Source organism: Cinclus cinclus, chromosome 5 (genome assembly GCF_963662255.1).
Source record: "Cinclus cinclus chromosome 5, bCinCin1.1, whole genome shotgun sequence".
NCBI classification, from domain to species: Eukaryota; Metazoa; Chordata; class Aves; order Passeriformes; family Cinclidae; genus Cinclus; species Cinclus cinclus.
The window spans coordinates 37,634,575-37,655,313 of NC_085050.1; the positions used below are offsets into that span (position 1 = coordinate 37,634,575).

The window sequence follows — 20,739 nt, forward strand, 5'->3', positions numbered from 1 at the left end:
TCTTCTTATGTAATGGGTTATATATGGGTTCTTCCCCAAAGACTGGAAGGAGCAGGTTGAACTTTATGTAGAGTGGAAGATAAAATTGAGGACAGGAGAAGCATAAAATTCTTAACCTGTAATGTATTTGACTATTCCAGGGGTGACCAGTTGTAGCAAAGATGTGAAGGGGAGAGCAAGTTTGGCAAGTCCTTGCAGTCACAGTGATAGTACAGATACTTAAACAGAGTTAGAGACATATATATAATTTTTTATCTACTAAGCACTGAACAATCATACAACAAGAATCTTGTTGCTTGAAATAATTTGTGGAGGTCTAAATCTCTTTGGAAATTGCAGATTTCTTCAACTTCTAATGTTAAAAGGTAAAATTTCATTCCTCTGTTAGTGCGCTCAGATTTTCAGGCCAATTCTTTGTATTATGACCTCTGTGTATGCAGAAATATATAAAACCCAACAAGAGCCCCCCAAGGCAAAGTGTCTATATAGAGGTAGATCTATGTCATGTTTTATTTTATACTGTCCAAATATGTTAAAATTTGTTCTGACTAATTTTTCTCTTGACTTCATATTTTACTGATATAAGCTTAGATGACTAAAGCTGAGAAAATATATTAGCATTCTATATATTAGCCTAATTTAATTTGCTAATTTAATTTAATAATATACAGTAAAAAAGGCTTAGCATTTCAACTTTAAGTTGTTGCTTACTGGACTAACTTTGGTATCAAAATCTCATCTAAGGAGGAAAAAAGCTAAATTCTAGGAAGCCTTTTAGTTTAACCTTTGTTAATGAGGTATAATTACAATGACCTTTTGGGAATGATGTAACGGGAGAATAATCTCTGTATGGTTGTGTAAAACAAGTAGTTTAGTACATTCTGTTTTCCAAAACATCAGCTTCATTTCTGGAAAATCTGAAATTTGTCTTGTGGATGAACCAATACATTATCACCTATTTGAAGAGAAACTAGACTGGGATCCTTTGCCTTCCTGTTTTTGATGTGACATCTTTCTTTGGAGGGTCATTTTGAGTGCAGGAAGCAGTCCATTCTTATAGAAGACTTTAAGTATGTCATGTAGGTAAGATTTTAAGTACTGTATTTGTGCATTTGTTCTTGAATTCATTGGTGTGGTAAGACACGATGTTTCAGAAACCATTACAGTCTATCTGGTATTTTTAGGATGCCAGATTGTTTCACTGACTCTAAAGCCACACGGATGTAATTGAAGGTAACAGTTCAGAAGAAGCAGTAAATTATTTCAGGTGAATGACTGACAAATTTGAAGTCTTTACCTACAGCCTGAGAACACAAACCAAGCTAATGTCAATATGATGTCATTCGTACCAGAAGCTAAGGGGAGGTTTTTCTTGGTAGTATGTGGGTAGTCCTGGTCCTTCCTAAGAGCCAGCTGAATAATGAGTTGCTCCTAGTTTTTCTGATCTGCAGGTATTGAGGCTCCCTGGTGCTCTGAGCTGCCTGTCAGAAGTCCCTGTAATGTTTCACAAACTAAGGAGAGGGAGAGGGAGAGGGAGAGGGAGAGGGAGAGGGAGAGGGAGAGGGAGAGGGAGAGGGATAGGATTTCCCCTTTGTAGGGAAGTGGAGCAGTCACTGCTCGAGGGAGCTGCAGGGTAGCTGTAGTCTGGATTTTGATGGCTGCCTTACACAGTTGGGTCTGCCTCTTACTGTCCTCTCAGCGAGACGCTTCCAGCTAGGAAGTCTGGATTTGCAACTGCCTGTCAAGGCAGATAATTTTATTTAACAAAGACAATATAAGATAATGGACATTTGTCAGTAAATGAAGTGGTTGGTCTGTGTGGGCTGATTTGGAAGCACAGGCAGAGAATTTTCTTCCCTAGAAAGACCAGGTGAATCCCATTACCTCAGTTTGTGTGTTGCTGAAGCTGTGATTCTACTGTAATTGTTAGTTTGGTACCCTGCCTGTATGTTTGCTTTCTAGCAGTTTTCCCTTTACTGGCTGATTGGTCTTTGTTCAACATGTTGAATATTAGCTAGTGATAAACTGCAACAGTCAAACCACTGAACCCAAGCGAAGGAAAAGACTGATCCTGTTCCTTTGTTCCTTTAGCTGGGAAAGAGTACAAGATCACCTACCTTATTTCTCCAGTTTGTGCACATGTATCTTTCTTGAAAGGCATTTCAGCTTTCAGCCTCCTTTTTAAGGAGGTTGCTTACTTTCATTAGATTAAGATTTAGGCATGTAGCAATACTGGAGTCACCTGTGATGCATCTTCATGTCCTCTGTGTTAACTGGTCCCATAGTGTTTGGGGTTTGCCAGTGTCCTTTGTCACTCTTATGTCCCCCAGCAGCCATCTGGAACCAGCTTGGAGCTGGTGTCAGATTATCCATGTGCTCAGTGAGCAGCCAGCAGCCACAGAGAACCAGGCAGAGGATGGCACTAATGTGGCACTTTGCTTTTTTTTGTGCCTGCTTGTTTTAATGCAGCTTGATGGAGAGAGGAGTGGAGCTGGCCAAGACCACAGGGATTCCTTTTCAAATGTAACCAAGCTAAAAATTGTCTTTAGCTCCGTAAGAGACATGGAACATTTCATACAAATCCGTTTTTTTTTTTTTCTGTAAAGTTGTATTGGATCTTGGAATTTTCATCCACATTTTTAAGGTTTGTATTCTAGCTCATATTTAGAGCAGATGTTAACAATAACTGTTGCCGTTGAGAACAAGATTCCAACACTTGTGTGGCTTTTTTATTGTTGTCTTTAATGTTTTAAGAGAAAATCAATTTCATGCTTCTAAAATACATCCTGATTTGTAATGATGACAGTGCTGATATTTTAAATGCTGTTCTTTCTGACATGTTTTTGTGCTAAACTCCTTTGTACAGTGTTCAAAGACTCATTGAATTCAACAGAGAACATTTGAGTATGGGTAATTTCAGGGACAATGTTAGAGATATAAGTAAAGGAAATTTAGGGAACCAATCTGTGCTGAATTTTACAAATCTGGAGAAGCTTTTACTTGTAACTAGTTAGCAGTGTGTTTGCAAGGGCAGTTTAATACAGTGCTTTGTTTACTTGGACCAGAAAATGTAAGTGCATTCCAGAAATGTCTTGGTTGGTTGGTTGGTTTTGGTGTTTTTGTTTGTTTTGGGCGGTTTTTATTTTGTTTTGTTTTTAAGGAAGGGAGAGGAGAGGCAATGTCTGATGTTTTATATCTAAATTATTTAATTGGAACATCCATTTTATGTTACTACTACCAACTACTGAGCAGTATAGCTCTGCAAAAACAAATGGGAAGATGTATTAAGCATTCCCAGCTGAAAATCTGAAAGCTACAAAAACAGTGTGATGCAAGGAGCGCAGGAGATATTCTCTTGGCATTTTTATGAAGAGCTAATTATTTACTGTTTATCTGGAAGTTTAAACTAAATATAAGCTGCTAATGTAGACTTGAAAACTGAAAGGAAATTAAATTTGAGCACTTGAATAATGAGGACGTGTTTTATTTCCTTTAGGCAATGTAATAAATTTGCAATGTATTTTGCCTGATGTGTGGATGATAAATGGGGTTTACAGAAGTGTGTGCAGAGCAGAATACTTAGGGGCACCATGGTGTCACATCAGTTTTTTTGAAAGGTAGCATTTTGTTTGTGCTGTGGGATGATCATGTTCATGTCCAACCAAACTGGAGACATGTTACAAGGAAAGTACCCTGATATGTGCCACAAAAGACTTCCCTTGGTGTTCCCCAAAAATATAAATAATAAATGAAGACATGCTTAAGACACTATTTTGGGTATTTTTTTCTAGTTGGACCTTGTGTATTCTTAATTTTTTTGACATTGCCAGGAATTTATGATAGATAATCAACATAATATTAAATAAATTTAATGTCTTTATTTTTATTATTTTAACTGATATTTTGGAAAAAGAACAGTAATAGCATTGCTTTTGCATCTTAAGCTGCATTTAAATAGAGAACCTCTGGCTTTTTTCTGTGTTTAGATTTCCATCTCGGTCTGCAAAGTTTACAGGTTGAATCCAGGGTACTGAAAAAAGTGGAAAATCTTACAGTTTTAATAAATAAGGACTCCTGTTACAATCATCACAGAAAGTAATTCCTTTGGCCTTTCCTTGCTAAGTTATATAAAGATTGTTAATGGATCCTGAGAACACTTCGGACAAGCCTACTAATAAGGAAGATTTGAGTTGCCTGTATAGGCGACAGAGCTTTGAAAGGTTGTTTTCCTGGTTTCTTCTTGCACTTCAAGTCTCATGAATTATGTTAAAGACTATGCAGTCATTGTTTCCAGCAACTCAAAGCATTCAGGATGGTAGGAGGAGGCCTTACAAACTCAGGTTTAAAGAAAAGAAAATGTCAAGATTGGAGGTGACTTTGTTTTAATTTCCACATTTTGAAACCTTACTTGTTCTAGAGCTAAAGGAGTTTTAAATTTATTTGTGAATACATCAGGGTGTGTGTTTTAAGAAACTGTAAAGCCTAGAATTTTGAAATAAATACTAAAATAAGAAAACTTGTCACAGAAATTGGAATTATGTGACAGAATTATGAAAGCACATGAAAATTGGTACAAGTGTAATTCATATGCCATTTTTATGTTAATATTGCACAGCTGCAGAACTTGCGTTCAAGTGAGTTGATTCCTCTCTGATATTGAGGAGATCTTACTTTGTGTGGTGCAGAGGCATTAGTGGTGTCATTAATGTAACCACTCTGATTTGGCAAATCCCAGATTTCCAAATATCTTCTTGGAGTTTGCTTCTGGTATAGGGAATATTGGATTTTTTTTTTTTCACTGAAAATATCTGCAGATAGATGCAAACAATGCCTTGTTGTATTGGGAGGATTTTGAATGCATTTAGAAATAGCACTTCACAGATTCTATGTCCATATTCTTACAGTCTGGGTGCTCTCATCCAGGATTCATAACTGATAGAGATTATGAAATGGGATCAGTGTGACTGTGTTCTGTTGGGAAAGGTGAGATGATCTTAAATGGTATTAGAAGGAGAAGAGAGCAAAGAGGAAGATTATATGTAATTAGTTTTCAACTCTTTAAATATTTTTTTTTAAAAAGCTTAAGAATAGAAAAAAAATATTTACTTCTTAAGCTTTTAATGTGATATCAAGTAAGAAGTGTCTCAGACTGAAATTCTTCAGTACATTAGTCTTATTCTGAAGATCTCATGCAGGTTGTATTAACATAATGTTAGTTTCTAAAATATAGATGTTTTATTTTAATTTTCTAGAATGTATTGAACCTTATAAATTATGATTGAAGTATAATTTCTTAGTCCAGGAATCCAGTCTTGAACTGTCATAATGAAGTTCAAGACAAAGTATTGGTTGCTTATCAAAACGGAGCAAGTTGTTCAATATAAGCAACCCCTGAGATTCATGTTTGGTGATTCAAAAAGGGGTACTTTACCAAAGCTTAAAAAAAATTAGCAGTACTAGTTACATATAGTGAGTGGCAGCATGAAGGAATAGCAAAATTAATACAAATAGCAGCTTTTTGTAATCAGAACAGTGATAGTAAATAACAGACTAAATTTACCATGACTGCACAATTGTATTAAGAAGCATGTGAATCATGGCAGCATGGGATGCCAGTGAAAATCCTCTAATGGATAAATTGTTTGTTCTATCAATGTTTCCAGTTAAAGACTTGGTGCCTTGCTGGAAAAGGTATTCTTTTGCATCACACAGCCTCAACGGGCTTTTTACAAACAACCTTAAATACTGGGTTTGAGGCAATGCAGAGACAGCCTTGCAAGTCAGCTCTGTTGAAGGCTGCAGATTTTGGACAGAATGTCATGATATACATTGGTATTTCTGTATTATACTTTTCAAAACTGTGTCTATGCTCACATAAATTCCTAAACCTCAGCCATCCTAAAAAGAGAGAACAGAGTTGAGTGAATAGGGAGACTGGAATGTCAAGAAAACTTTTCAGGAAGGCTAGCTGGGAGAAACATGGAGGGGGATTTTGCTTACAATAATTTGCTTCACTTTGAGTTTAAGGCAGTGGCTGAAGAGTATTTCCCTTGCAAGATCACTGAAACTGTGTAATTACAGCATGCACAATGACATGGTATGAGTGTTGTTTCACCATATGCAGGTTTTGTACCTCCAGGAATAAATATTCTGGGCCTTATTCAGATCTGTATTTCTGTGTCAGCACCCATTCACATAAACGTGATGAGTGGAACAGTTACAAAGCTGAGGACTGCTCATGTTGTTCATGTTGTGAATTGTAAGGCTTTTCCTATGTATTTGTGTTTCTTTTAAGAGTAGCTGATCTGTTTGATTCTGTATAAATACACTACAGTCTCATACAAGAGCTGAACAAAACCAACTTCATTAGCTGTGGGCGGGCCTCAAGGTGAAAGCTGTCTTGCCATGGTGGCAAAAAGAGGTGGAGTTTCACTTTATATGAGAGTCCCGCTCCAGGAGTTGTCTTCCATCAGGCCTTAGTGGAGTCTGAGTCAGAGAATTCTGAAGCAGAATTACTGAATTCTGCTTTCCAAATCTATCTCAAGCAGTTGAATGGCATGAATAGTTAAGAGAGAAAATTAAAGAGCCATCAGCCTTTCATTATCTTACCTGATTCTTAACTCTTGGCTCCAGAGCAGTGCTTTCCCATAATAATGTATTATGGTTGCACTTGCTTAATTAAAATACTTTTTATTTAAATGAGAAAGTTGTACTTCTTGTAAGCTGTTTTTGAGTATTCATTTATGGAACATAATTATTCTGTGCAATCCCTCTTACTGTAAGTAGATGGTTATTAATTTGCTTACTGTGGAGTCACAAAGACAGGAAGCCCTTGTACAGTGGAAGAATATAATGGAACTAACTTCTATGGAATAAACTTTTAATGAGATTAACCTGGCTGGAGTAAGAGCTGTTTTAATTATTTCAAAGAAAACATTGAAATCATGGCATGTATAACATTTTACAACCCAAGGACAAAAAACTTATTTAGGCTGGGAAAATCTATATAACAAGTTACCTGTAGTGGGAATGGATCCGTAGAAGAAAAACAGTGGATGCTGAGGACTTGGTGGCCACAGCATGCATTTCTTCAGAGGTAATACTTTGAGTGAATTCTACTCTGATTCCAGGGAATGTTTGGATTACATGTGGCATAGACCACTGTTGGACAACACCTTCCATTTTAATTTCATCAAAAAAGCAGTGTGGTTCATATACATTATGCTAAGGCTGCTCCAAAATGAAAAAAGAAGAAAGATATACCAGAATATGCTACTTAATAAATATTTTCATTCATATAGCTATTTGATTAAAATCTTTATCTAGAAGCATACATTTTCATTTATGACATGAACCATAAATGGAAACAATAAGCAGATCTGAAACAGTCCATAGTAGAAAATATAAACCCTCTTTGCTGTGGAAGTAAAATGGTCATTTTTCTTCAACTGGATGAAAGAATGGATTGTTTCTTTTGTGTTTCCATCATAGAAAAATTGAAAAAAAATACTTTCCTTAACTTTTCAGAATACTTGAGAGTTAAAAAAGAACAACCCTTGTATAAACTTGTTTTCTTATAGTTAGAGAGACTCATGAATTGTGGTGTAAGTCCAAGAGATACTTCAGATGTTGGTTTGCAAAGTGACTAAAAAATTCTCATAACGTTTAGAGATGTGAAGGTCTTTTAGTAAAATGCATCTGACAATAGAGTAGAATTGCTCTTAAACTGTTGCTTGAAGTAGAAAGGATGTGTATTTTGAAATAGAGGATTACCTTCAAGAAGCAACTTTGTGCATGTAAGACTCAAAGATTACAATTTATAGGCAGTGTCTACCAAATACAAAAAAAAAAAAAAGATGGTGAGAGATTTCCTGCTGAAATCATAAGTAAACATAGAGATTTAATCTGTGCTGTGACAGCATAGTAATGGTCAACCTGTTAGTGTCAAATTTCCTCTTCCTTCCACAGTGAATGCAGCCACAGTTGCTGAAAGATCATTCATAAGTAGTTTAACTGTTTCTAGTTTCTGTGTTGCAGTGCAATCTGTTCTGTTTATTGTTACCCAGCTATTAATAAAATGGTAACAGTGCAAGTGGACTAGAGGAGCAGAACCTGGTGTAAAAGTCTGACTGACTATGACCTCCTTGGGCCCGAGTTCTGATACCTTTTCTGGAGTAAAAGACTGAGAGGTGAACAGGTTAGCCTTGCAATGTAGGCCTCCTATTGACTAGCATTTCTAACCTTTCCTTACCTGTCATGCTTAAAACCACAACAAACCTTTTGGAGAAACAATTGCATTGAAAAGCAAAAAGGAGAATCCTTATCTGTCTACCCTGAATTGTCTAGTTATACTTTGTGTATTGCTTATGCAACTCTCCCTGCCTCTGATGGTGGAGTTAGAGTACTGAGAGATTTTGCTTCATTTGAGCTGATAGTTTTTGTAAGAATTAGCCATTCCTGTGCAGTGAAGGACAGTCTAGGTTTGAGCAGCTTGGGAGAAAACCTGGCCAGGGTGTGCTGGAGCTCATAATCTTGCTTCATTACTAGCTGCCGTGTAAAACCAGTGGCAACTTTTAATGGAGTAAGGGGTTAATTAAGATAAAGATATGGAATATGGCTTTTCACACTGCTTACAGAGAAGAGCCAATTCATGTCCGGGGACAGGGAGGGCAAGGGTGGTGGGATAGGCTTGCAGAATGGCTCAGTTGGCCAAGTGCAGAACTCCTCACTGACCTGCCCTGCAGAAAGGAACCATTGGGAAGGTGGAAGTGAGGATGAAAGATGCCGAAGGAATTGACAAACACTGAGCATGAAGGTACAGGACAAAAAAGCCAGAACTCAGGGAGGGCTTGTACTGGTACAGTGACAGTAGATGGGAGTGTGGTGATGCAAAGTTATTTACCAGTTCAGACCTCGTAACTCAAGACATGCGGATTGGTTTGGGTTTTTATAGTAATGCTTTTATGCTAACACAGATTCATTTGAACAGTATGAAATGTGAAATATAATCCCTTCTTGTAGGCACTATGTGTGCAAGCCTGTTCAAGTAGTGCTAAACTGAGCAGAAGGCTCATTTGCTGTTTGCCTATTTCTGTAGACTGGATGAAATAACAAGGAAGTGCAAAATCCAGCTTGTCACTGCAAAAGAGATAAATGTTAATGTAGCATTCTTCTGGCTCTTTTGTTGTAATAAAGAGCATACAGGAGCTTTATCTTAAAAAAAAAAAAAAAAAGATGCATAATTTCAGATCAGATTAGTTGCCTTTTCAAAATGCTGACCAGCTGCTACCATAAAACTCTTCTGCTTTGAAGCATGAAAAATTTAGAAGATGAGTAAGAATAAATAGCAAATAGAGTTTGTGATTTACTCTGTGCATGCAGTGGATGTACATTTCTGTATGATACAGTGACAGCTAAGATTGGCACCTTTTCCTTTCTGCAATAGGCAAGAAGCTGTTTGAAGTCAGGATATTAAAGGAATCAAATTGATTCCAAATAAATTTCAAGAGCGTGAGGGGGTTTTAAGAGAAAGTGAACATGATACCAGTCCTAAATCAAGCCTAACAAAAGTCCCTCCAGTTTCTGGCAGCAAAAGTTTATTGGGAATACGTGAGGAGGATGTGTGATGGTGATGTTAGGTTCATTCAGAAGGTTGAACAAGCACCTGAGCATTTACAAAATAGTGGAAGTGATGGTAAATAAAACTAAAAATACTCTCAGAAGGTGATGGAATGTCAGATGCTATCTCAGGACTGTCAAATCAAATTCAGACAGAAGAGATGCCTGTGGTTACTCTCATTTTAAATACCGTAGCAGAGCTGTTGTAATTTTAGAGCTTATACTGTTTTGGTGGGAAACAAATTCACGCTTGATCATAGTGGAAAGCAAAGCATGCTCAGATAAAAAGTCAGGCCTGTCAACCTTGATAGGTTTTCATCAAAAAATGCAGCAACCTCTTAATTTGCAGTTCTGTGTTTTCCCGTTGCCCAAGTTTTTGGCAGCAAAGTATTTCAGAGATTAAAGGAGCATTTCTTCATGCTGATCTCACCAAGTCACTCCCTTATTCAGTCATCTGCCCATTTTGCTCCTCCTGTATCACGTTCTAACTCCTTACCTTCAAAGCTCAGTATGATTTTGCTTTTAGCAACCTTATTTCTCATTTATTCTTCTCAGATTTTATTTCTGTCTCTCTGTTCATCTGGAATTCCCTCACCTTTTCTTGGTGCAAGAAGTAAGCGTATTTATTTGCCCATCACATTGATGTGAAGAAGCTTCTTTATGTTCATTTTCAAAGTGTAAAAACCTTTAGAACAATACCGAGCATTACTCCTAAATTTTTATATTGTTGGTGAACCCTCTGGAACTTCTGAAGCTTGTATTAAAATACCAGCTCCCTCAAGTAGGGACGAGGGCCTCCTGTGTCCCAGTGATTTGTTGAGAAACTAAATGTTCCAATCTTCTACACTAAATAGATTATCGTTTGTTTTTTTTTGTTTGTTTTTTTTTAAAGTAAGCAAGCTGAATGTGTTTTGTAAAATGATTTGTAAAGTGCTGTTGTAAAGTTCAGTTTGTGAGAGAATTTGATATGCGGTCAATAAAATGCATTTACTTTTCCAATATTTATGGCTTCTGTTTAATGCAAAAAAACGTAAGAAGATAATGTATTCTGATTAACCATGAAAAGACTGGCAGATGACATAGTTCAATTTGTTACCACAACTCCAGCATAGCACAGTCTGGTATTATGGCATTAAAAATGGAGTATTTTCTCGGTGTTAGCAATGCGGTATTGATTTATGTAGATTCCCTTTTATTTCTTTCTAATGTGGTGAGGTTTTGTGTTAATGAATTAAAAAAAAAAAAAAGATTGTACTAAACCGAATGGAGATGTTTCTAAGCATTGCAAGATGGTTCCTTTTTCTGAGATTGCTCTTGACTGTTGACTTTAACTACTGCACATAATACAGCATCTCAGCAGCTGTCATGTATTGCATGTCTCTCCCACTGACTTAGTAGATTACAGGAAGATGTTGTTTTCTGGATATTTAGGTGAAATAGTTTTTTTTTCCTCTTTCTGGTAACTGATAGAAGTTATTATAAGGTTAGATGGCAGTTGAGTTAGTAGGGCAGACCTGGAATTTTAACAGTTGTAGTTATTGATGCTTTATTTGTGGAAAGGCATATAAAGGTCTGTGGCATCTCTAGCTGGCTCCCATTAAGCCAATAGGAAAGAAAAGCATTCTGAATTTGTGTGAAAATTTCTCTTTGTTCTGCACTTGGAGCTCAGAATGGCACATGTCTTGCTTGGGAATTAATTTTTTGGTTGTTTAAGCAATTTCATTTATGGCTTTTGACAGTGCAAGTAAATTTTAAATCACTGTATTAGAAGGATAAATATGAATTTAGGCAGCAACGAGGGAATGCCAAAGATGTGTAATTTACAGTTTATGTGGAAACTGAAATGAAGAGAGAAAGGGAGGGGTATGTATTAGCCATGTAAGAAGAAATTTAGGGAAAGAGTTTAACACGGAGATGTGGTCTGTATTTTGGTAGTGGTCAGAAGGGTTTTCTTTTGTTTTGTGATTTTGTGTTTATATAATAAACAAGCAAAAAAAGCAAGTGATATTTAAGAGACTCTTTACATTGGAAAGTTGTCACACTTCCTGTAACAGATTTTGGATAGGAGTGTGTAGTTATGAAAGGCATTTACTAGATAACTATGTAAAATGAGGCTTCTTGATAAACACAAAAGTACTATCTTGCAATTAGGTATTTTTAACAGTCAAGTATTTCTGCACTCTGAGCTTCAGGGATATGTGTATCTTAGAAAAGTACTCAAGACATACTATTTCAAAGACTTTTGCTAGGTCTTTGTCAGGCTCTTGACCTTCATATATTTTATCCTGGTATTTTTAAATTTGTTTGCTTCTTTTCTCATTACATTTTTCCAGTTCACTTTCTTCTTTTCTCCCCCCACCAAAAAAAAAAAGTTCATCCTACAATTATAATGACACTTTCAAGCCAGCTAGGAAAAAAGTACATTAGTGGATTAATAATCAACTACATCTATTTTTTTTTTCCAAGCTTCCTCAAAAAGATAAATGAATAACTGGGAGGTAATTTTCTGCAGTTTTATAGGGGTAGAGGAATTTGGAACAGCAAATCTTTACAAAGAACTTGGTGTTCCCGCCTTTGTAAGTTTGGATGTTCATGGGGGTTTTAATAATGAGAAATTGGATATGATTGGGGAACATTGTATGTATTCTAACATCCCACACTGAGATTTCTTCAGGGACATACAGAAGGCACTTCAGAGTAGGACTAGTAAGTTCCACTATCCAGTCTCAGAGTTGTAGATGTATCCTTGCCAAGAGGGGTCAATGTTTTTCTCTTTTCTTCTTCTTCTTGCAGTGTGCAGTGTTCTTGTCTTAGAAGCCATGGGTGATATTACCTGAAAAAAGTAATGCATTGGAAATTGTACTGCTAGGAGAATCTAAGTGCAGAGTGAACCAGTGCTGCAAGTTAGCTTGAAGTGCTAAAAGAGATTAAGAAATCCACACTGCTGTATGGTGGCACTGGAACAAGAAAAAATAAGTTTGATGGAGACATCAAATACCCATGAGTTGTAACATACCAAGAGAAAACCAATGGAGGTAGTGGCACTTACAGTTTGAGCAGTGGTGTTGCTACAACATCTTATAAGAGCAGATCTTTCGAACAAATCATTGCTTTTGGAAATGGCTATTTTATATAAACATCCTAGCTCCATGTAGTGCAAAATTTAAAGTTTTGTTTAGATTCTTACAAGGATCTGGGGTTTTTCAAAGCAAAAATGTTTTGTAATAAACAATTAATCAAAAGGTTTTTAAATATCTGGAATGGAATTGTTTCATGTGCAAATCAACAGCAATACAGACCTGCATTCTCTTCTCTTGAAAGTTACCTCCTCAGTCTTTCCTGTGCAGAGCAGTTTTCTCATAAATCATTTTGTCTGCTTGTGGAAGAAGCAATCTTGAACCTGTCAAGTGCATACAGTTAAAATATTTGGGAACATACTGTGTGCAGGATATAATTGTTTTCTCCTCCACTTTCTCCTATTTTTACTTACTTATTTTATTAACTTAAAAGCTTAGTTCAATGGAAGGTGTTCAGCCTTTACTTAAAAAACTTTGGGAAGGAAGTAGCTGAGAAGTTTGTATTTTGACTAGGCAAAGAAATGAGGCAGCACTGAAGACACATTTTTTAATTTGAAAAAAAGTGTTTACAAAGGTGTGACACAGAAAGGGACTGGGAGAAGTACCTTTGAAAAGCTTTGTAAATGTCCCTTCCTAACCCTCCATATTATTAGTGTGATTGCTTACACCTTAAGGCAACATTTTTAAATTCCTTTCATTCTCCTGTATCCCAGTTTTTAATTTCAAAACAACTTTGTGGGAAAGAGTCACTCATACTTACATTAAACAACCTTATACTTATTTCTGAACATCAGACAAGAAAAAAAGCCAAAATATTTTCTTCTAAAAGCTGTTAAGACAGAGGAAGCAGAAAGGGCTTTAATAAAATGGGTACTCTAAGTAGGCCATTGAGAATTTACCTCAAAGGAACACATAAGAATTGCTTACATGAATAAATGTAAGCAATCTGCTTACAATAAATGCAAGCATCTGCTCTAAAATATAACAATAATAATAATAAACACCTAATAATAGGTGTTCCTGGGTCTGTGCTGTGAAGTTCTTCTTCAAGATACCAAGAGCCAAGTTAACTAGTAAAGTCCTCAAAAGAGTCAGGCAAAGGGCTTTAGGAGCTGTTGGTGTGTCAACCTGTGTTATGTGGCTGAAACCTTGAAAATCGGTAGTCTACTAAAGAATTTTTAACTTCAGATGAATTAAGCAACAGTAAAAATGTAATTCCTTTTCTTCATTTGTCAAGATCCTAAAACTTTTGCTGATTGTGGTTAGTCAGCTTTTCCAAAAGTGTAATAAATATGTTGGCTTGATTATATTTTTATTGTGCACCCTGGTATTTTTCCTTAAGTAATCTTTCTTCAAAATTATGATTGCTATATGGGTTAAGTTACACACAGTTGAGTTTCAAATCCAGTCTCTTTGGGATAACCTGGCTAGTTAGTTTCCTCTTGATGCTAAACTTCTACTTCTATTAAAATCAAAAGCTCTATAGTGAGTAACTATATTTGAATATAGCACTTCAAAACAGCTACAGATTTGCACTGTTTTAAGTCAGATGTTTGTTTATTTGCTTTATGTGTGTGGAGAAAATTGAGATTTAGTACAACTGTATCGTAGGAAACCAGTAGAAATGAATATACTTACCAACATTAATATTGCTCACTCTTTTAATCTAGTGAACTATTATATAAAAAAACCCCAAACCCTGATTTACTGTATTCAGTAGAGCAATAGTAATTTATATCAGATGTTACCAAAAGTTTGTTTTTATGGTTATTGCAGTATACTGGCATCTTGATATAGCCTCCTGACATAAAAGCGTTTTACTTTTTTGTCATCCAGATAACAGGAATCTGAGACACTTTATCTAGAAAAACTTCACTTATGTTGATGATCTGTACAGGCTTCTGAGATAGTTCTGGTGGTGGAAGTACATAAAGTTGATTACACTAACAAGTTAGTGATGGGTACAGGTGGATAACACTCATCAGCCTGCCTGTCTTTGCACTAATCTGACCTTGTTTGAGTGTTCCTTAGATGAGAAAAGTAAATGCAGGGAGCCAGATTTAACATTCTCCTTGGATTATGGAAACACTTTGTGTTCTGGAGCTCAAAAAGAAATGGGAAGATGTAGTTTCAAATGTTATCGTCTCTAGGTTGGTCTGTCCTACAAAACTGAGTATTTTAATTTTTTCAGGCCAAAGCAATATACCTGTATCTTAACACAGGGAACATGTTTCCTTCCTTTACAAGGAAATTCTACTTAAGAAAACACATCTTTTAATAAAAGCAGTTTAAAAAGGTCTTTGGTAAAGTCTTTTCATATGCTCTATGTCTCAAAATACATGAAAAGTTAAATGCAAGCAGAGAAGGAACAAGGCTGAAACAAAGAAAATTGAATTACACAGACCAGGTGACTATAAATTAAGACTTGAAACTACTTATTGGAGCCAGTGAGATGAAAGAGACATTAAAAAAATACAGATATGAAAGCAGATGTTCTTGCATGCATGACTGGAAAGCTAAGTCAAGTCAAAGAAGGCAATAAAGCAAAAATATACTTAAAAAAAAGTGATAGGAAGGATGCATTTAAAGATCAAGAAAGCAATAATATGAAATAGAATAGACCAGAAGATTAAAAGAAGCAATATTGTCCTTCAAAAGGTTTGAATTACTAGGTGTCTGAAGAGGAAATCTCAGGTTTACCTGTACCTGCTGGAGAATGTACACATTAAGAACTGACTTGACCTAAATCTGCGTTGCAAACAAGTTTTGACTGCAAGCATTTGCATTCATTATGTTATCCTTATGTAAAAGCACCTTTCACTGACAATCAAATTTGTCTTACAATACTGGTTCTTTGGGGGAAAAACAAAAAGAGTTCACTGAAAAAGGTACCTCTGTATCCCTAGACTGAGTGTATTTCCAATTACTGAGTAATTTGAGATTTTTTTTTTTTTTTTGGTGATAGTTTCTCATTATATCATGGTCATTAATGTGACTCTTGGTTTGATTTAGGAACTGCATGGAAAGGAAACAAAAATGTGAGTGAAAAAAAATCAATTTTCTGTCTTTCCTTGTAAGAAAGTTGCAAATAATGGGTGTTAAAGATCCTCTCGTGACTTGGATCAACTTCCAGTTTTAAGATTTTCTGTAGAGAAAGGCCTAAAAACTGCTGCTAAAGTGTCTGAGCAAGCTGGATTTTTCTGGAAGCTAATAGAGCTTTGTTTGTCCATGTAGCCAGTTTCAGAAAAGTTTTTGTCTGTCTTACTGCCAACATAAGCAGTATACTTCTACACAAGCTACTACTTTCTGGCCTCTTGAAAACACTCAGTGTCTAAGAAGCTCAGACAGGTGAAACCAGTGTAATTATATTCTGGGTAAACTCAACTGACTCACGGGGAAGCCCAGACCACTTCCCAGTCTTGCAGCCAGAGAGCAGGGAATGCCTTGCTTGCTTGGAAAAGTGACAACCAGCAGCACCTGTGTCTGAGAGGCTTCAGAAGAAACAGAGCTGCAGATGATCCAGTATCTGTTCCATTAATTTCCTTGAGAGAGGGTTTACTATTTTTTGCTACTTTAGCTCATGTTGTTTCTTCAAGTGCAGTAAGTACAGAATGAACACTGTTTTGTGCCAGTGTAAGCATATTTATATTTGGGCTTCTGCCACTGAAACTCCTTTTTAAAGGAAATCAGATCTTACGGTTTCTCTGCAGGCATAAGTTTCTCTTGGCTTAAGTGTACGAAAAATACATAGAGTTGCGTATTGCCCATTAAAAAATAAAAGTAAAGTTTGAAATAAGGTGACTGAAAGCAAAAGTATAAATCCAAAGAGCAAAATTGTGCATTCTGTGAGTTTCTAATACAAAATTATCTGGGTTAGGAGAAGAAAACTGAGGAACCTGAGCCTCATATATATGAATGTGTATGCATTTTTTCATGTTCTTTTTAAGCCACTTGTTTTGATGTCATCATGTATTATTTTCTTTAAAGGAATCTGGCAAGTGAAATATATGTATATCCATGCCTTAGCTAAAAATTAATTTAAACAGTTTGTCTATCAGCATTAGAAGTTCAGATATTTTTACATAAGGACTAAGGAAATAATTCCGAGAACCTGTCATGTGGAGTCTTTCTAAATTTTCTATTTTAGTTTCCTAAAATGGCTTTTATCTTGGTGGTGTTGTTGTTGTTGTTGTTGTTGCTTGCTCAAAGAGCTGGCAGGATAAGTGGCAGCTATAAACTTAAGGGTCGGCTGCAAAGTTTTTCTTCCAAAGCCTTTCTTTCATGTTTAGCCAAGTGAGAGACGTGGAGCGAAATGTAAACTCTGGCTCTGTGCATCCTCATGGCCATCTCTGCTGGTGAGCGGTCAGAGGGGCAGAAGGGGCGCTGAAGCTGCCTCACCACAAGGGCCCAGAAGGCGCCGGCCATGAGCCACGGCTCCAGGTTGCTCAGAGGAGGAGGAATGTCAAGATGGTGCTTGAGGGCTCTTGATCCTCTACCCCTAAAAGCAGCCCTCCCCTTGCACCCACTCTTTTCTCACTTCATCCTCCCCCTGGGACAGAAGGAAAAGTCATCCACTTCTCTCAGTCATTTAACTACTTCTCTTTATTCCCTGGCAGTCCAGCTGGGAACTCTGTGTTTTGTTGAACTTTGTTTTATTTGGAATTATAGACTGGAACCATTTCTGTTTAATGTGGGAAACAAGCTTTGCAGAAATTCATCCTTTACACTGGGGGAGGAACTTCCTATAAAACATAAACAGATGTTTGTAGTTTTGTATGCAGATTTGTTTGTGGGAGTCTTTGTGATAAACTGCATAAATGCAATATGGAGTTCTAACAATTAAATGATGACTAATGAGTTTGATTCTTGGACATGATCTACTGCTACTCCTGGTTTGTTTTGTTTGTTTACAAAGAAATTTTTTTCAAAATATATATTATACACAAGTTGATCTAAAACCTATTCCTCAGCATGGGGACATAGAAATCTTTCTCCCAGGACAATGGGGTGATTCTTGGGAGAAGTCAAACTGTTACGTCCGGTGCAAGAGAGATTTCTGTACCCTGTAGTAGCCATAATTGCTTGAGGCTCACTTTCTGTCAAGTAATTCTTGGCTCCTAATCTTTTTGTTTGCTTGTTTGTTATTGTGATGGAAAGGGATAAGCAAACAGTGTTTCCTCTGTTGTTTAGAAGTGTGCTTCTTTTTGCTTCCTTTCCCCCACAGTTATCTCTTTGCTGTTGCTCTTACTCCATCAACACTGACTCCTTCCTTTATTCTGTTTACTCTGCAGAGAACATGAAACTAAAGAATATGTATACATAGATATATATTAATGATTTTTTAAATTCTTCTATTCTGACTATTAATTTTCCCCTCACTCAGCTGAGGCCCACGAATTCTCTAGTTGGTGTCTTTTTCTGTATCCAGGTTTGTACATAGTGTGTCATCCTTGTGTGCTGATGCAATTAAGTGTGGTCATGAAGAAAACTATTGTTTGCTTCAGTCTGGAGATCACCAATTGAGAACAATTGCTTGGATCCTGCTAATATAATTTTTTTTCATATTCATCCTGGAGACGATAGATTGACGTTTGATTTTCCTGTATTCATATGTAAATCATACTTCTCTGTACCTATGTATGTATATACACATGGTTTTCCTTTGACTGTTTGGTATAGAAAAAAGGTTAGTGGAGAAGTTAATCTTTGAGATATTATTTATACATTTGCGACAGTAACATGCATGGATGAAAATTAAAGCTGTCCAAACAAATTGGATTATACTGAAAGGTAAGATTTTGTTAAATGTGCAATACATTAACAAAACTCTGTATTCTGCCCAATGGACAGGCTCAAAGTGATGATTCCTTCTGAGAATTTCCTTACATTATGTGTGACTTCTTGAGATACTGCAAATGCAACTCCAATTTACAATCTGAGCTGGTGGAAGACTTGAGAGGAGAGACATACCATAGGGTAGATGCGGCAAATAATATCAGCAACCTTGAATTTAATTAAATTTTGCCTTTTCCATATGGGCTTGCATCAAAAATGTGAAATACTGTGCTCTGTGCAACTATAAAGGCTGTCTTTGCTTTGGAAAGACTCTGTTAGTAATACAAGTTGCTGCTGTTTGCGTCATTAAGGCTGTAAGCACTCCTCCATGTATTTAAATTTGGAGAAAGTTTTGAAGGCAGTAGCCCTAACACTAGAGTTGTAGAGTTTTATGGCTCTCTCTTGAAAAATTTGGAGATACAGGCTGAGCAATTAAAAAATAATATCTGCAGTGTATATAAGGGAGGGTGACTGTTAAATTCCAGTCCTTCTGATATGCCTTCAAGAGCAGTACCAATTATCTGGTTTTCAGATATTATGGAGGAATCAAGTGAAGGAAACCCAAGGATGCACCCTTCAACAGATCTTTTCCAGTAATTGTTATTAGCTGTGGTTTTAAATAAATAATTGGATTAAAAGAGTTGCTCCAGGAGAAGTTGTTCATTTTTAATAAACTGAGACTTGTTTTTCAAGCTGGAAAACACCTCTATTATGTCCTCATCCTTATTATTCTCAGCTCATGAAGTAAATAATATGAGGAAGATAATAAGAAAGTCAGGCAGGAAACCAGCCTTAAAGGTCTTATAGCAAATTTTTTGTTCCTGTGTTGTATTTTCTTGTAGCATTTTGCTGCCTGTGGTCTCTCAAGTGATCGGGTTGCTTTCCAGTTTGCTTGCTTTGTTTTTTTTAATGTTTAATCTTAGTGAATTAGTACATTAGGGTTAGTGTATTACGTTTTTCTGCCTTTCCTGTGTCTAGCAACTTTGTATGATTAAAAATAATAATGAAACTTAGAGGGATCTTGAGACTGCAGAGAACTGAAGCTTTTCCCACTTGTCTGGGTAAAATCAGTAGATTCATTGTAATACAATATGTGTATAATTTTACTTTGCAGTTTCATACTTTGCAATTTTATTCATACTCTCCAAAAATACAATTTAAATTCTGTTTAGTAATGCTCATGTAATTCTAATGGTCTATTATTTTTTATTTTTCTTTAGGGTGTACCTCAATTACCATGTGCCAAAGCATTGTACAACTACGAGGGAAAAGAACCTGGAGATCTTAAATTCAGTAAAGGAGACATCATCATTTTACGTCGACAGGTGGATGAAAATTGGTATCATGGAGAAGTCAATGGCATCCATGGCTTTTTTCCTACCAATTTTGTTCAGATTATTAAGCCTTTACCTCAACCTCCGCCTCAGTGCAAAGCACTTTATGATTTTGAAGTAAAAGACAAGGAAGCAGATAAAGACTGTTTACCATTTGCAAAGGTAAAAAGAGAATACAATTACTATTTTCTTCTAATAATTTCATTAATTTGGATAAGAAATAATACAACTGTTTAGTCTTATCTGCATTTCTTATTGGACCTGCACACGTATGAAAAGGATAAGTAAGTTCTGAAGTATTTCTCCTGTATTGGTTAGTTTTGCCTTCTCTTTCTAAATTACATATAATTTATCTCATGTATTATTTCTGAGGATGCATTTTTTAATAATTGCAATAGTAATGTTCCTCATTTATGAGAAATAACCTATGTTGTGAATTAAATCATTCCATCTTCTGTAGAAACACTCAAATTGCAGATGTGAAAAGTCATATCACTAGCAATGTTCTTAAGTACTTAAGTAGAAAAACAACATCTAGGGAAGGTTAGGTAATGAGTCAGTTGAGAAGAAAAATGGTTGTGGTTCTGTTCATTAATGCCGAGGAATTAAAGCGGGAGCTGATGAGTAGCATGGACTGAACATGACAGTAAGACTGGCACTAAGGACAAAGTCAGATCACTGAGATGTGGGCAGTTAGTTGAACTCTGACAGAATAGCAAAAAGAACAGCTTGAACTGACTTCAACCCCAAAAGCAGCATGTTCCTCTTACAGAGTGCCTTCTCTGTGTGTTCTTGTCTATGTCCTGCCTTCTCTGATTACTCCTGTTTTATAGAGGAAAATTAAATGAGAACTTAAATTACAGCTGGGAGACATA

General features: G+C 36.3%; 1 protein-coding gene across 1 annotated transcript in view; it reads left to right on the forward strand.

The window, feature by feature from the left end:
• SH3RF1 (SH3 domain containing ring finger 1) overlaps nucleotides 1-20,739 on the forward strand; it is a 79,801-nt gene that overhangs the window by 29,843 nt on the left and 29,219 nt on the right. Inside the window, exon 2 of the mRNA XM_062493684.1 lies at nucleotides 19,751-20,026. Coding sequence (XP_062349668.1) covers nucleotides 19,751-20,026 — 276 coding nt within the window. The remainder of the gene's footprint in view (nucleotides 1-19,750; nucleotides 20,027-20,739) is intronic.